This window comes from Arachis hypogaea, chromosome 20 (assembly GCF_003086295.3).
Source record: "Arachis hypogaea cultivar Tifrunner chromosome 20, arahy.Tifrunner.gnm2.J5K5, whole genome shotgun sequence".
NCBI classification, from domain to species: Eukaryota; Viridiplantae; Streptophyta; class Magnoliopsida; order Fabales; family Fabaceae; genus Arachis; species Arachis hypogaea.
In genome coordinates, this window is record NC_092055.1 from 3329741 (window position 1) to 3346531 (window position 16791).

General features: G+C 36.9%; 2 protein-coding genes across 4 annotated transcripts; both read left to right on the forward strand.

Annotated features, from left to right (window-relative positions):
* The first annotated feature begins 7193 nt into the window (after positions 1 to 7193).
* LOC112783580 (glycosyltransferase BC10) lies at positions 7194 to 12184 on the forward strand. Its single transcript, XM_025826583.3, has 11 exons — positions 7194 to 7373; positions 7459 to 7785; positions 7909 to 8025; positions 8955 to 9055; positions 9228 to 9299; positions 9427 to 9508; positions 10128 to 10208; positions 10422 to 10463; positions 11115 to 11174; positions 11318 to 11464; positions 11703 to 12184. The coding sequence occupies exons 2-11, from the start codon at positions 7471 to 7473 to the stop codon at positions 11880 to 11882; spliced, it is 1197 nt and encodes a 398-aa protein (XP_025682368.1). The 5' UTR covers positions 7194 to 7373; positions 7459 to 7470; the 3' UTR covers positions 11883 to 12184.
* A 480-nt stretch (positions 12185 to 12664) lies between these two features.
* On the forward strand, positions 12665 to 16645 carry LOC112783579 (uncharacterized). 3 transcript variants are annotated; one of them, XM_025826580.3, is made up of 5 exons: positions 12665 to 13496; positions 14551 to 15608; positions 15733 to 15897; positions 15972 to 16151; positions 16330 to 16645. In XM_025826580.3, exons 1-5 carry the CDS (start codon positions 13046 to 13048, stop codon positions 16342 to 16344), a joined length of 1869 nt encoding a protein of 622 aa, XP_025682365.1. In that variant the 5' UTR covers positions 12665 to 13045; the 3' UTR covers positions 16345 to 16645. The 3 variants fall into 3 exon arrangements, with proteins under 3 accessions (XP_025682365.1, XP_025682366.1, XP_025682367.1); XM_025826581.3 differs by having other exon boundaries at positions 15978 to 16151; XM_025826582.3 differs by having other exon boundaries at positions 15790 to 15897.
* Positions 16646 to 16791: the final 146 nt, after the last annotated feature.

The window sequence follows — 16791 nt, forward strand, 5'->3', positions numbered from 1 at the left end:
ATGATTATATCTCTAATACTCCATAAACCTCTATTGTACACATTGTACAAGTATTCCATTGGCTCCTCATACTTTCCCATCTAAAAAATGTGAATATAGTATCCGATCCAATAAATACAGTGCAAATCCGATCGAATTTTCGACCATATCTGATCCGTATACAGTCCTACTTGAATCTGACCGACCACCTTAGCAATCAATAAAATAAGAGAAAGTATTAAATACCATCAATGGTTTGATTGGGTCAAATCCTAGAATGAGAGGTATGATTTTAGTGTTCTCAATAATAATATAGAAACCAACTTGGGTTGGTCAAATGGTCAGCTCACTCGTCCGTTTAAGTAAGTGTCGGGGTTCGAATCCTGCCTTGTGCATGCAGTAATTCATTGGCCAGCGGCAGACTTTTAAATGGAGCTCACTCAGCTATGATGGGCTCTTCTTTCTCTCTTGTTTGTTGGGCCTTTTTCAGTTATTAGCGCATCTACTACTTCAATATTTTTTTCTAATTTTTCAATTAAACTGTTGTTGTTTTGAGTTTACCGGCTTAATTCCTTGTTAAGTGTATCAAGGAATGTCATTATTAATGAGTATATTTGGTATTTTTTTTCTATAGATAAATTCGTCTAACATTTTTGGGTTAACCACCAAAAACACCCCTGAATTATTCAAACGCTGACAGAAATGTACTCGAATTTTACTATCGACAAAAATACCTTTAAATAATTTAAAAACATAACAACAATACCCAACGATAAATATATATTTTCAAAAAATGCCTTAAAGATTGAATTTTGATGTGATTTTTTACAAGAATAATTAAAAAAATGAGATATTATTATTTTTAAAATTTGATAATTTTTTTCTAAGTGTATAATTTTTTGTGATTTTTTAAAAGTATTATTAGTTGTTAACAAAAAAATTACAAAATATATATATATACAACGAAAAATCACCAAATTTTAAGGATACTAATATCTCATTTTCTTAATCATGCTTGCAAAAAATTGTATCAAAATTCAATCTCTAATATATTTTTTGAGAAATACATATTTAATGTTAGATACAATTTTTTGCAAACATGATTAAGTATATATTATTCTTAAAATTTGGTGATTTTTTGTTAAGTATATATTATTTTGTAATTTTTTAGAAGTATTATTGGTTGTTAACAAAAATAATTATAAAAAAATTATATACTTAACAAAAAATCACTAATTTTTATGTATAATAATATATTATTTTTATAATCATACTTGTAAAAAATTGCATCAAAATTCAATCTCTAAAGTATTTTTTGAAAATATATATTTATTGTTGGGTATTATTGTTGTATTTTTAAATTATTTAAAGATATTTTTATCGATAGTAAAATTTGAGTATATTTTTGTCCGCGTTCGAATAATTTAAGGGCGTTTTTGGTGGTTAGCCCAACATTTTTAACTTTCATATACAAAAAACGGTAGTTTACTCTAAAAAATTATATTTTTTTTTTTTGTGACTGAAATAAATTAAACAAAGAAACAAAACAAGGAACTGCTTAAATAGAGGGACAGTCCCGTTTAAGACTACTCTTAAACTCCTCCCAAGGTGAAAGAAGCTCCACATGCGAAAGTTGTAACTTCATCGCCATCTTTGCCATAGTATCTGCCACCGTGTTTGCATCTCTCATAATCAAACGAAAGTCAACACGCCAATTCCAATGCATGATATCTCTTATTTTGAGCACCAGTGGATCAATAAACCCAAAACCATCTTGAGTAACAAGATTAAATGCTTCCACACAATCCGTCTCACAAATAACATCTCGTTGACCCACATCCCAAGCTAAGAGATATCCTCTCCAAATAGCAAATAATTCTCCTTGAAGAATACTATTACTCTCAATCATTCCCAAACACCCCCTTTGCCAGCTCCCATTACAATCTCTAATAACACAAGCAAAACCAACACTATCACCCGAACCAAAATAACTAGCATCACAATTAATCTTAAAAGTACCAATGGATGGGGGATTCCAAAAACCATTTAGAGTAGAGGGAAGGGACATACGTTGTAATTCAAAAATATTTCTAAGCTCCTTTTCTGAAGTTAATGCCAGACAAATGACTTTTTCCGGAGGCCAAGTTTCATGGGGATTAAAGATGTCGTTATTCCTTGCTCACCATATCCACCAAAGTCCCGAAAAGAACTTGAACGGGCGCTCTCTGCTATGATACAAGAACCAGTTCTTCAAATCCAAAGGATGACAAGGAATATCCAACCTTTGCCAGACAAGCTGAGCTTTTGGACAATCCCGAATACAATGTATAACCGATTCCTGGCTAGAAAGACATCTTGGACACCTATCCGATGACGACATCCCTCTTCTAAAGCGAAAACTTGCAGTAGGAAGAGCCTCCTTAAGACACAACCAAGCCAAAAACTTATGCTTTTCCGGAACAAGCTGACGCCAAAGCCAAAGCCAATTCTCCCTCTCCTCCCAACCAAACAGCTGCTTACACAACCACAAGTAACCATTGCGTGAGTCATAGACTTTGGCGGCAGACCCACTCCAATACCAACCCACTTCCGGACCTGCTTGTTCATCTGGATTGTAAGAGAGAATATTATCTTTCAGATTTTGAGATAAAGGAGAATAAAGAGTATCCAAATGCCACCTACCAACCGACCAAATATCCTGTATCCGGAGATTCGAATCAGAAATGTGGACATAATCCATCTCATTAGATAACCGTCCTTCTCTCCTCCAGCTAGAAAACCAAAAGTTCTGGTTCAAATCTCCAATACACCAAGCAAACCCATCCTTCAACACTTTCCAAGCCTTGCAAAGACACCTCCAAATGGGAGAGTCCTTGTTCTTAGGATAACTAAAACAGTCATATAGAGATGATCGGTATTTGGCATCCAATAATTGGACCCATAGCTTGTTTGGCTGCTGGAAAAAAGTCCAAACTAGCTTCCCAAGAAGAGCAATATTTACACAATAAGGATCTCTAATCCCCAAACCTCCATATTTTTTGGAGTAACCAGTACCTTCCAACTAACAAGATTCAATCCTCTTCCATCAACTTGTCCTTTCCAAAGAAAATTCCTCATCATAGACTCCAATTTACTAATGATTCCTTTGGAAAAAATAGAGACCTGCATCTGGTACGTGGGAATAGCAGCGGCAACAGAATTAACCAAGCAGAGTCTACCAGCCCGATTGAGTAAACTCCCTTTCCAGCTTGCTAGCCTACTCCGAATCTTATCCAGGATACCATTGAAAGCTGAACGAGTCACTCTAGAATGGCTAAGGGTAACTCCAAGATACTTGCCCAAATCCTGGACAAATCTGATAGAGGATACCCCAGTGAAAATCTCTTTCCTTGTTGCAGAGACATTCTTGGAGCAAAGCGCTTTAGACTTCTCCACATTAATCTTCATCCCAGATGCTTTGCAAAAAGTCTCTAAAACCAACATCACATTTTGCACTTGTCTCTTTGTAGCTTTACAGAATAGAAGCAAGTCATCCGCAAACATTAAATGGGATATTCTTGGTCCCCCTCTAGAAATAGCAACCGGCTCCCACAAGCCCAAATCAACCTGATGACTAATAAAGCATGCCAGTCGCTCCATACACAACACAAAAAGATAGGGTGACATAGGGTCTCCTTGTCTAAGACCTCGGCTAGGAGTAAAGCCATTCAGACGACTCCCATTCCAAAGAATAGATAAGGAAGAAGCAGTGACACAATTCATAATCAAATTAAGTGTAGGAATAGGAAAACCAAAGCTCTTAAGGGTATGAGCTAAAAACCTCCAGTCAACTCTGTCATAAGCTTTCTCCAGATCAATCTTAAAGGCCAGTGTGCCTTTCTTTGATTTAGTCTTCTTCATAAAGTGGAGGACTTCTTGAGCAATAATGATGTTGTCAGGAGTTCCTCGTCCCGGAATAAATCCTCCTTGAAGCGGGCCAACAATCTCCGCAAGATGAGGACGAAGCCTATTAACAAGGACCTTCGTGATGATCTTGTAAACTACATTGCAGAGACTAATCGGCCTGAAATCTTTCATAGATACCGGTGATTCAACCTTTGGAATGAGAACCAGTAAAGTCTCCAACATTCTCGGATCAAGAGTAACACCGGAGAATGCCTGCTTAACCATCTTCCAAACATCAAGACCAATGATCTCCCAATATTCTTTGAAGAAGAAAGCTTGAAACCCATCCGGACCTGGAGCTTTAAAAGAGTTCATGTGAAAAACAGCTGTTTTGACTTCCTCCATAGTAACTGGTGCCGTAAGATTATTGCAAGCTTCCTCATTCAGAGAAGGAAGAGGCACATCACCAAGGCAACCCAAATCAACATCATCCAAATGACAGAATAAGCTTTTATAGAAAGACTCTGCTTCTTGACTCAGAACTTCTGGATCAGTTTCCCACACTCCATCCTTGAGAAAAAGGCCATGAATCTTATTATGCTTCCTTCGCGCAAGAGTTTGAATATGAAAGAATCTTGTATTCCTATCCCCGAACCTTACCCACTGCTCTCTGGACTTTTGGAACCATAGGAGCTCTTCTTGCACTAGAGTATTATTATAATCATCAAGCAACTGTTGCTCTTTCTGACGCAAATAAATACTATCCACCACTTCCAAACGCTTTTGTAAATAATTAATCTGCTGCTCTAATTCACATTTCTTAACAAAAATGTTACCAAATACCTTCGAGTTAAACTCTAGTGAATTCTTCTGTACTTCTGAAAGCTTGCCATGAATTCCTCTATTACCAGACCACCATGACTGGTTCACAATATCTTTATACCCAGGATGAGTAGCCCAAGCAGCAACAAATCGGAAAGGTCGATTCCCTTTAGGCTGAGGACGACCTTTACAACGCACCAGAATAGGGCAATGTCGGACTGAAGCCTATTTAAAACTTCTGCATAAGCCTTTGGAAAGATAGATAACCAACTACTATTTATACAGACTCGATCAAGCTTTTTTGCCACGTCAACATAATTTTTCACCCTCCTGTACCAAGAAAACTGCCTCCCGATAGTCTTCAGATCAAACAAACCACTATCCCCTAATGAAGTAGCAAACATGTCTGCTCTTTGATGAGAAAATTGACAGCCCTTAGATTCATGAGAAAATTTGACTTCATTAAAATCACCAAGAACAATCCAAGGTCCTTGAAAAACCATGGATTGTGCAACAAGATAATCCCAAAGGAGAACCCTTTTATTAAATTGAGGACTGCCATAAATACCACTACACCTCCAAATTAAATTATCAAAGTGAACCTCAACAGTAACACCCTGATCAAAAGCATCAATGAACTTACAACAAACACCCTTCATAGAGGATAGAAACCAAATACCTCCCTTATGCCCCTGTGCCTCTACTATACCAACAGAGTGATACCCCAACCTTTCCCAAAATAATTTTAAATGCTGAAAAGGGGAGTGAGTTTCAACCACAATAAAGAAAACATGTCTAAATTTTCTAACAAGTTCCTTACAATGCACCCGGGCTAACTTATTAGAAGCACCCCTAATATTCCAAACAATCATATTTAAACTATCCATAAATAATAGGGACAGAATAAATAAGAACATAAACTCTAAACAGAATCACCAACCTCAATAGGTGGTTTGTCCTGCGGTACTGGCACACTCTGATCCTCAATAATTGCCACCTTTGGACCCCCTGACACTGCACTTGCCATGCTTCCATCTACTAAGGTTTCCTCCGTTGTGCCACCATTTTTATCAACTGGCGAGTTCTGCAAGGAGGAAGGCCGAGGACGCTTCCGTAGAGAAATTCCACGACGTGCAGGAGTTCTGCGCGATGGAGATGGCGCAATTTCATGTTTTTCTTGCTTCCCCATCCTAATGCCAGTTGATTTGCCTCCATCACCATGCAAATTGGGCCTTGGAACCCTTCTCGAACCAAACTTGTGCTGCTTTCCATCTTGGTCCTTCAAACCTGATGACTGGCCCATTGTAAATTTTTTCTTACGCAGCACTTGTTGCCAGCCCTCTCCATCATCCATGCATGCCTCATTAACAAGACCATCAGGCACGTGAGGAGCCAATGATTCCGTAACCACATCCTTCCCTTTAACAACTCCTAATTTCTCACCCAAATCACGAGCTTCTGATTCAGCCTCTTTTTGAATCTCATGATTGTTGTGTGGCACTAGTGTTGGGGCTTCATTATTTTTTCCATCACTAAAGGAATTTATGTTTCCTTCCAAGGACTCCTTCTCCATGCACAACGATTTATCATGCCCATACCGTGCACAAGTAGCACAAATCAACTGTAAACTCTCGTACTCCACTTCATAAGTCACACCCTCCACTATAATATGTTTGATTACAGGCAACTCAAGATTAATTTGAACACAAGCTCGGGCATATTTTCCTCTTTCTGCGAGCTTAGTAGCCAAATCTACTTTCACCGGAATCCCAATTGCAGAAGCAATTCGCAGCATTGCTTGTTCCTGGTAGCACCAAATTGGAAGTCCCGAGACTCGAATCCATACCAGCGTTGATCCAAAGGATTTTTCGCATGGCCTAAAATCCACATCCCATGGCTTTACTGCAACATAGTGACCGTCTATCAACCACGGCCACCAAGAATGACTTTCTCACGATCCCCAGCAATATCAAATTTAACCAAAAAATATCCAAATCCCACATCCAACAAATCAAACCCTCCTTTGATGCGCCATACTATCCGGAGCTTATGCATGAGAGCCGTGTAGCCATAATACTTATCCAACACCTTGATCACGATGGCTTCCTTATAAGGTTCAGCTAGACAGCTCTTTGCCTCCTTGGTAAAACTGACACTTGGTGGACGAGAATCACCCTGCTTACCTGTCACCGTCGCGATACCATCCCCAGATAAAGACCCTACTAATGCAAAGGCCTTAGACTTTTCTGCACCAATGACTTTATCTCTAAAGGAGACCTTGGATGGCTTTCCTAACCCCTCTCGAGAAGAACCCTCCTTAACACCGGATACACACCCACCCACGCTCTCCCCCTTATCTCTTCTGATGGCATGGCCATCTTCCTCACCGTGTTTCACTCTCAACCGCTCGCCCCCACTTTCTCATTCTCTCATTCTCTTTGAGTACGGAGTAATGGTTTAATAAATTTTTCTAAAAAATTATATTTGGATTTAGTTAATGGATCCATAAGTAATAAAAAATTAAAAACATGGGACGGTCTGGGGGTTAGGTTAAGTGAAGGAATGATGTGGGTCCACGTGTATTTTGGCGAGGCGGTGCCGCGCCCTCCGTTGAAAAGCTTCACTGGCCACGTTGGCGTTGCCGACGTTTCAACGCAGGCAGCTATGGCTATGCGCCAGCCCCTATGGTATCATCATCATTCATCCCTCCAAACGTGAATGCTTGTTTTCGTTCTCCAATTTACATGGTAATCAAATCAAATGCTCTGTTAGCTTTAGGTGGTGATGGTGGCGGTGTCAACTGCAAGTGCGAGAGGCGTGCCTCCCAAGAGGCGCCACGTCATCACCAGCACCACCGGCAGTAGATTCTTCAGCTGGAAGCTCCTCATCCTGCTCTGCGTTTCACTCTCCTGCGTCCTCGTTTTGGCCTCTCTATTTTCTCTTCACTCCTCTTACCTCTCCAACGCTGATAGCTCCAACCATTTCAAGGTAACGCGATCAACGGTTTCTAGAACCTTCCACGGCCCCCCTAAGATCGCCTTCTTGTTCCTCGTTCGCCAAAACATCCCCCTTGATTTCCTCTGGCATGTCTTCTTCAAGGTTCGTTTCCCTCTTCTTTTTCTTTCTTTTTTTCTAATATTTATTTTGAAACTGATCGTTATTGGAAATTATGAGAAAAATATGATTGAGCTTCTTGTTTTTTTATGGATTTGGTTGGTGCAGAACGGTAACGTTGCCAAGTTCTCGATTTACGTTCATTCGGCGCCAGGGTTCGTGTTGGATGAGTCAACTACGAGGTCCAGCTTCTTCTATGGTACACAAATCTCCAATGTCATTCAGGTTCCCCGTCCTTCTCCTCTTTTCCCTATTTTGGCTTTTCCAATTGGTGGTTTTCAAATATAAACGTTGCTTTCTTTTCGGGTTGTTGATGCTTGATGTGGATGTATGTATATATTACCCCTTTCCTATGATGCACAAAATGGAAAGAAAATAAGAAGTAAAATGTTAATTCCCGGGGAACTTCTAAGGTCTGTTTTGTTTAACTGCTCACAAATTTTGAGTTATGAATTTGTTATACGCCCTATGAAGTTTTGTCTCCATGTCCCTTGAAAATATACCTTCTGCTAGACTCCGTGGGTGGAGCTGCTAAATTTGTCACCCCGTAATTGAAGGGACACCAAATTGATCCAAGGAAAAATTATTTCCAACGGTTTTTTTTAATTTGTCAACCACTATGTTACTCGCATCGTATATAACATAATTTACCTTTTAAGAAAATATTTCAAATGGGTTATTTAAACTTGTCAACCAATATGTGTTGGTAAGTTACATCTTATAACATTATTTTTTTTCATTTTTTAAAAAATCATATTACATAATGCATGGCATGGTTTCATCAAAAGCAAATTATGCAAGATATAGTAAAAAAATCAATTAAGTATCCTCTGTTCATACTCATTGTTTTTTTTAATTGGGCCTGGATATATGTTTTTATCCTAATGCGATCTCTGCGGATATGATTTAGTATAAAGATAGAGTTTTGCTAATACAAAAGGGAAATGATTTTATAGAGAAAGTGATCTTCTATGTATTTAATGCCATTGGAAACTCAGGATTTTATCTTTCCTATAAAAATCCTTCCATTTTTGTATTCTTCACAAATGCCCTTTGTAAAACCGATAAAGATATAAATTGTCAGCTGTTGTCTGGTATACCAATGTGTTGTCTAGTCCAAATTTTTTAAGAGGTCGCTTAATTCGTTATTTTAGGTTTCATGGGGAGAATCAAGTATGATTCAGGCTGAAAGGTTGTTACTGGCGGCAGCACTAGATGACCCTGCAAATCAAAGATTTGTTCTTCTCTCAGACAGGTTGGCATTTACAAGTCTTGTAATAACATAAGTTTCCATGAGGACTTTTATCTTTATATGTTTCTTCTTTATCCTGTTTGTACTTGTATCCTTTTTGAAGTGAAGAGGCAGGTTGGGATGTGGTATTTTACTTGCCATAGTAAGAATCTAAGTTTCTGTTTTCCACGTGCAGCTGTGTTCCTCTGTACAACTTCTCGTATGTGTATAATTATGTCATGGTTTCTCAAAGGAGCTTTGTGGACAGGTAGAGAAGAAGGCTTTGGTTCTTGAGGTGCTTAGCACTATATCTTTTTTGGCTGCTCAATTATAATAAGTTCATGTAAAATGGAAATGTCCAAAAGGTGCAATGAATTAGTTTGTTCATATTGTAGCTTTCTTGATGTGAAGGATGGCCGCTACAACCCGAAAATGTCACCTAAAATACCAAGGGAAAAATGGCGTAAAGGGTCACAGGTGATTTCTCTTATCTTTGATTTTTGTTTAATCTTGATGTTGTTCTTTCCAGTCATGAAGGACTAAATCTGGTGGTATTTTCATCTGTAATTATGTTTCTTTTTGTTGCTGAGATGTTTTTATTAAAATGTTTGTTCTTCAATCTGTCAGAACCTACCACCTAGGTGTAGCTATCAGCTATCTCTTGTAGGTGATGGAGGAGCATCAATCTGAATAGCTGAAGGATTGATGAGATATATTAATCCATTTCAATTTACTCTTCATTTATGTGGTTTTTATGCTGCGTATCCTGTATGTGACAATATTTGGTTCAATCAATTCTGTAGATTAATGGGTTAAAAAGAGGCAAGGAAATGTCTTGCTTTCCTTTAGAACTAGTTGGAGAAAATATTGATCGTCATAAATCATTGTTTGCTACATCCAGCTGACTTTGGTAACACATACCATGCTATTGGTGTAGTTATTAATTTGGAAATTCAAGCATACCTTATTGATTCATTGATTGCTTTGGGTAGATATTAAATTGAATGCTAAATATCACATGATATTAGTAGGTGACATGATAAACTGTTTATTCCTTTAAAATATGTTTAAAGTTGAATTCATTTTGAATTTCCAGTGGTTCACTGTAGTACGTAGTCATGCAGAAGTAATCGTTGATGATGATGTTATCTTCCCTGTCTTCAATAAGCATTGTAAGGTATGTAATCAATCACAACTATTTTCAACCATATTTTATGTTGATTCAAACTTTCTTGTGTTGATTTATTAAGTTTCCTTTAAAGTTAATATGATATTATTTCAAAGTTGTCTTATAGAACCCAGCACAATACTGTTGCAAGACTGGGATTACTGTAAATGTTTAATGTGTTAATACTAAGGAATAACCTGTCTGATTTTCTTTCCATCTCAGAGACGTCCACCAGTTGATAACAGAAAGGGAAAGCTGAATCTTGTAAGTGGTTTAATTTTAGTTTTCTTTGTATCATTATTGGAATGTATCATGTTATCTTACTGTTATGTGACACAATATTCTTTACTTCTTTTAAACTGGAAATTTAGTTCAATACTCTACTATAAAGGCATACTTCTATTCTGATTATATCACATAACTGCAGGCCGAAGTTGTTATTTTAAATTTCATCCCATTGTCTTACTTCCCCCCTTCTATTTGGTATTTGATCACAGAATATAGTCAGATGAGTTACTTTCACAACCCTGGAACAGCTGTAGAATATCTATGATATGGTTCCTGTATACTTTTTTCTCAAACACTCAAATAACCTAATATTTGTAAAAGCCCCATATACAAACCATTTAATTCATGTGTGAGAATTAGTACATGATTGGCATTTTTTGTGGGATTTTATGTTTTCACTTATTTGTCGTATGTGTTAAAAGATCCTTGTAAAAATCAGTGACCTCTGTGGACTTGATCAAACTATGGAGCATGCTGTGATTCTAGTCTTTTTCATACTGATAACGTCGTCGTGATTTGAGTACTCAAATTATAGGGTGTTGTTTTTTGTTCTTTTTCCCCCTGCTTCTTTTCCCTATCAATATAAATGATTGTTAAGTGTTAACTATGGTTTTGGCATAAGTGCAGAAAATTCAGAAGCAGCACAACTGTATTCCAGATGAACACTATGTTCAGACATTGCTTGCAGTAAGATACTAAGATTCTTCCATCACTATTTACCTTTGCTATTTGTGGTTAAGGTTTTCTATTTTTCCGCATTAAAGTTTAGTACCTCTTCAAGTATTAATTTGCACTGATATTCTTTCTTCTTTCCTATGTTTTCTTTGTAGATGCACGGCCTTGAAGGTCAACTTGAACGTAGAACGTTGACCTATACCCTGTGGAACCAGTCTACAACAAAGATGGAGAACAAAGGCTGGCATCCTATTACTTACAGCTATGCAAATGCTAGCCCTCAAAGGATAAAGGAAATGAAGGTTATCTTCTGATACCTTATATTATACCTGTGCATAGATTTAGCTGCATAATTGGTGGATAATTGAGAACTACTTGTGCAGAGATTTCTATTCCTTTTTGTCATAAATTCTATCAGTTATCATAGGTCTGCAAATTTATGCTCAATTACCATGGTTGCATTTTTGTTTCTGGCTACCATTTCCTTAACCCTGTGCCTTGTTCTTTCTTTTTTTTTTTTTTGTTCCTTCTCTCTAACAGGGCATCAATCATGTATATTATGAGACGGAGTTTAGGACAGAATGGTGTCGTGTGAATTCAACATCTGTTCCGTGCTTTTTATTTGCTAGGAAATTCTCTAAGGGAGCTGCCATGCGCTTATTGAGTGACGAAGTTGTTGGCCACTTCCAAGTTTCTGCAATGTTGGACACTCCCCCATGACATGTTCTTATACAAATTACTGACCTACTTTCACATATACTTGGGACCTCAAATGGGATTGGTATACACAGAATAGCATACTCCGCAGTCCACACACAGATTTTGAAGACCCTAGTAACAGCATATTCCTAGGTAGCTGTGGCTGAATCAGTTAATTTGGATGTAACAATCTAATAGGACCATATTTTATCTGGGTTTAGCTAATAGGTTTTACGTATCTATCACGTGTAGTACAGTTACAGTATAAAGAGAAGCATTTTTCTTTTTATATTTTCGGTATTGGAGAAGCGACATTCTAAAAAGCTCACGTCACTTCAATAGTGTATTAGTAGTTCATAAATTTATCTTCAAAGCAGAAATCAATTGAAGAAAAAGTCATTGATTCAAGAGAAAGTTGAATAGGTGAACAATAATTACTTATTTACTTATTTGTTCATTAAGCAATATATCAAGTAAACACAAAAATAAGTGAATGAGTAGACGAAGAATGAACAATCTACTGAGAAACACAGGGCAGAAGGTGATATCTGTATTCAAAAGTTGCTCTTGATATCTTATTAATTATATTATTATTATTATTAACTGAGTAATTGCTATAGTTACATTTTAGGACTACGAGAAGTGGCTATGTGGTTATGGGACACGGGAAAGGATATTGGCTCAACATAGGGAATGTAATTTGGAAGACACAATTTGACCCATTTAATTTGTGGTCAACTGTCATCTATGCTTGAAGGAGATAAAACTAGGAAATGAAGTAAACAGAGAATTGTTAGGAAAGTAGAGGATTTTGATAGCAGAAAATATTGAAAAAAAAATATTAAAATAGAAAATATTGAAGAAAATATTAAAATAAAAAATTGATAAAAAAATTTCAACATCCAGTAATAAAGGAACAAATTTCGAGAGAGAGGAACTATTAAACAAAGCACAAACAATTCACTGGGAAAGGGTACTTACTACTTAGGGAGGAAGCTAAAACAAATTCAAAGTCAATAGTCTTCGCCTTCCTTTGTTCTTTTCCACTGTTCCCTCTAATCCTATATGCCATTATCACTTCCTTTCCTTTTCTGCATTTTTGTTTGACCAAGCTTTGACTTTTTGATCACCAAGTGTTTGTTCTGTGTGCTCTTCCAAAGGATCAAAGAAGAAACAAAGCAACAATGGATCAGGGGAAGAAATCGGCTTCATTGACCACTACACGTTTGTCACCACTTGCAAAACCCTTCACTCTCAACCGCTCCACCAACCACCAACCTGGTTCAGCTTCTTCATCCGTGCTTCACTGTAACGATGATCCTTTTAGCTCTTTGCTTGATTCTTTCAGGAAAAGCAACATGGGTTCTAAAGTAGCAACTGTGCCTTCAAAAACAACAGCTTTACCTGTTGAGATTTCCACTCAGGAGCAGGAAAAATCACTTTTTGAACAGTACCCTTCTCAGGAATTTGGAAAAGATGATGACTTTGATGGGATTCACTGGTCACACTTTGGAATTCTGGAAGAGTTTCCAATGCCTAGCTACTCATCAAGCTTGACTGGTTTAGGATATGGTACTGGTATCAGTGGTAATGAAGTTGATAGTTCAGTTGATGATGGGATCATGCTTCAGAAAGGTAATTTTCTTTTTCTTCTTGAATGGTTTGGGGCCTTCCCTAAACTTCTGCAATTTTGATAGATTCTGATGATTATCTTTCACTTGTATAGTACGTTGGTTATGCTTTTCTTATCTTATTGATCTTCCATCCCTTACTTCTGAGGGAAGTACCTTTAGTTAGTTGTGTGCTATAATTTCTATCACATTAAGCCTTTTACTGCATATAGTGAGGATAGTTTCTTTCATACTCAGTCTATTGCAGACTTGAGCCTTGTGCTTCTATGGTTACTAATATGGAGTATATGTATAAGATTTAACTGTTAAGTAGCATGTGGTTAACAAAGGGAATTTCTGAGTCGTTATTGTTGGTGAAAATGGTAATTTGCAGTCTTGCACAATTTCTAAGCAATGCTAAGAGTTGAGATTTCAATTTAGTTCACCTACAAATGTTACGAATTACATGCACTGAAAAGCAACTCACTAGTTATGCTGTTGCCTTCATAATTAAAATTTCAAAATCACTCATATTTTACTTGTATGCAAAGAATAACCATAAATTTTGTGGGGTTGAACAAAGTAATGAAGGTTTCTCCCAGGCCTTTGTAAATACTGCATATTAGAATTTTTAGTACTTGAAGACAAGAAACTTGTGCATCTCTGCTTTTTAAAAATTTTGGTGCTTAAAAGACAAGCAATTTATTTGTTTGAGTGTATTTTTATGTTCTTTAGACTGCTTAAAGATAAGCTACGTTCTGAGTTGTTTGTGTCTATAAGGTGGTAGATTGATATTTCTTTACTATATAGTGAAGAAACATTTGATTTTTCATATCTGAGAGAAATGTTTCGACTTACTGCTACATTCTTATGTTTGTTGTTCTAAACTTCTAATTATGCTCACATGACCGAAAATATCATATTATTGGATTTTCAAATGAACCAGCAAAATCAGTTCAAGTAGTGGTAATCAAAAGCATGCTTAGCATTCAATTCTAGTATGCTGTTCTTGAATTTTGGTTATAATTTTGTTGACAAGTTGCACTTTGGTGCTTCATAATTTTTTTTTGTTTGTTTAGGTAAGCATGCTCTTGATGGGTCAAACACTTGTATAGCAGTGTCTGATGGTCTTCTTAAAAAAAGCAATACAATTGGGGAAAAAGATATTCTATCAAATTCAAAAAGCACCATAGATCAAGCTAGCTCTAATCTTAATTACCCTAAGTTAGCGCCACTCAAGTTATCAACTGATACATACTCTGCTAAAAACATTCTGCAAGATCAATCTTCCAATAACTTAGGAGTTGACAGTGAACCTGAGGTGGATTCTCCTTGTTGGCAGGGAACAACAGCTTTTAGTGCAACGCCATTAGAAACTTCAGAGCCTATACAATCTCATCATGTTGAGAAAGGAACAGAAAAACATAATAGTTTAAATCCTCTGGCTCCTCAGTTCTTTCCTGGTGTTGGATACATCAAAGATGATTTTCTGTCTTCCAAATCTAGTGCATGCCCTATAGCTAATAATTTAGATTATATGGAAACTGTGTTGGTGGAATCCCCGTTGGAATTAAATAAGGGAACTGAGCTTCGGCATTATACTAACGTCAGTGGAAGAGAGAACACATTTAATGTCCTTAATGATCCAAAAAATAATTATATGAATCTTGTGCAAAATTCTCACTCTATAATGACTCAATCTTCTTCCATAGTAGATTGCTCAACACTGAAAGGAAAACTTGTAACTGCTGTAGATGTTGATGGCTTTGTGAATGGAACTAATGGGGTTTTCCATGGAAATGGTCATCCTCCAATTCCAACTTCATCCTCATCTGGAGTTGATTTTGATACTGATCTTCTTAAAACACTCAAAGGTCTTTTGAAGTTATTTATCGAGTCTCCCAGACCCGATGTTCATATAATGGTCAATGCTATGCATGTTCTTTCAGAATTGCTTGTCCAAACTTCTGTAGACCTAGCAAATTCATATAGTGAACCTGATCCTGATATTGTTGTACAAATAATCAATAATCTGAACATGCTTAGCACAAAAAGATTTGAACAAGGGATTTCAACCCATGATTCAACATTGGCAGACAGTCCATATCATCTTGATAGGTCATCAAAATATTCTAAGGTATGTATTTAATCTGTCTTAGGCGATTTATGCATGGTAGCACCCTAGCTGGAATCTTCTCCTTGCCCCCAGTTTTATGCTGATTTTCATCACTGCTCTTCAAACTAATATGTCTATGTTGAAGGGACTTGAATTGACAAGTGTAGAGACCCTACCCACGCTGAATCAACCTTATGTGCAGAATGATCACCTGGGAAAGAAAATCAGTGTTTCTAAAGTGTTTGCTGAGAGTGGACGGATTTCTTTTGCATCTAGCAATCATCAAGGCACTGAAAATGAATTTGCTGAGGTACTTGGTGTGATGGTACCAGAATGTAACTAGAACTTTTCTGAAATTTGGAATAAATGTTTGAGTGATTGCAGCTTCAGGTCATTCGAAGAAGTCTTGGGAAGAGTTTGGATTATGAGAAACAAATGCATCCAGAGGCTATGTTGTTTTGGAATTTGTGGCTTGATTCTGAAGCAGAACGGTGTTATAGGAAATTCAAAACATTCCGTTGCCTTATGGAATCTGGCATGGATTTGAATTCAGCGAACATTGCGGTATTCCCTTCCACCTAAAATGTTACAGCAATCTTCTCTTCTTCACTAACTTAATACTTAATGTTCTTTACATGGCCTAATATATAGGACTTGAAATTGGCATTGCTGCTCTTAGAAGCCTCCTTCAAACTAACCTGCTCTAATATGTATATACTAACATAGGTGGAAATGTTTTCAGGAACTGTTGAGGTGATACTGCTTTGTAGATTTGAGAGGCACAGAACTGAGGCTGTAATTAGATTGGTGAAATCAAATAAAGAGGGAAAAAACGGAATCTATAATTTGGTAACAAAGTTGACATGTTATTATATGTCGAGTTGTAAGTTTTAACATGCCACTTAATGCTCTGTGGCATCACGGTAATACTATTAAAGTGTCTTATTACATTCAAACAATTGTAATTTTTGTCAATAATATGATCTTTATTTGTATTTAGATATATAATCAGGACAAGATGCTATTTCATGATGGCTTTACATCTTTACATGGTTTAATAATTCGTGTCATCTTAACTTTGTCTCTTCTGAACATTGAACTTCCAAGTTACTTTTTGGCAACCACTTTTGTCAAAGATATCATGACCTTGATGCTTCTGTTGTAATATTTTGCCTTTTTTTTTTAAGAAATATATTTTAGTCAT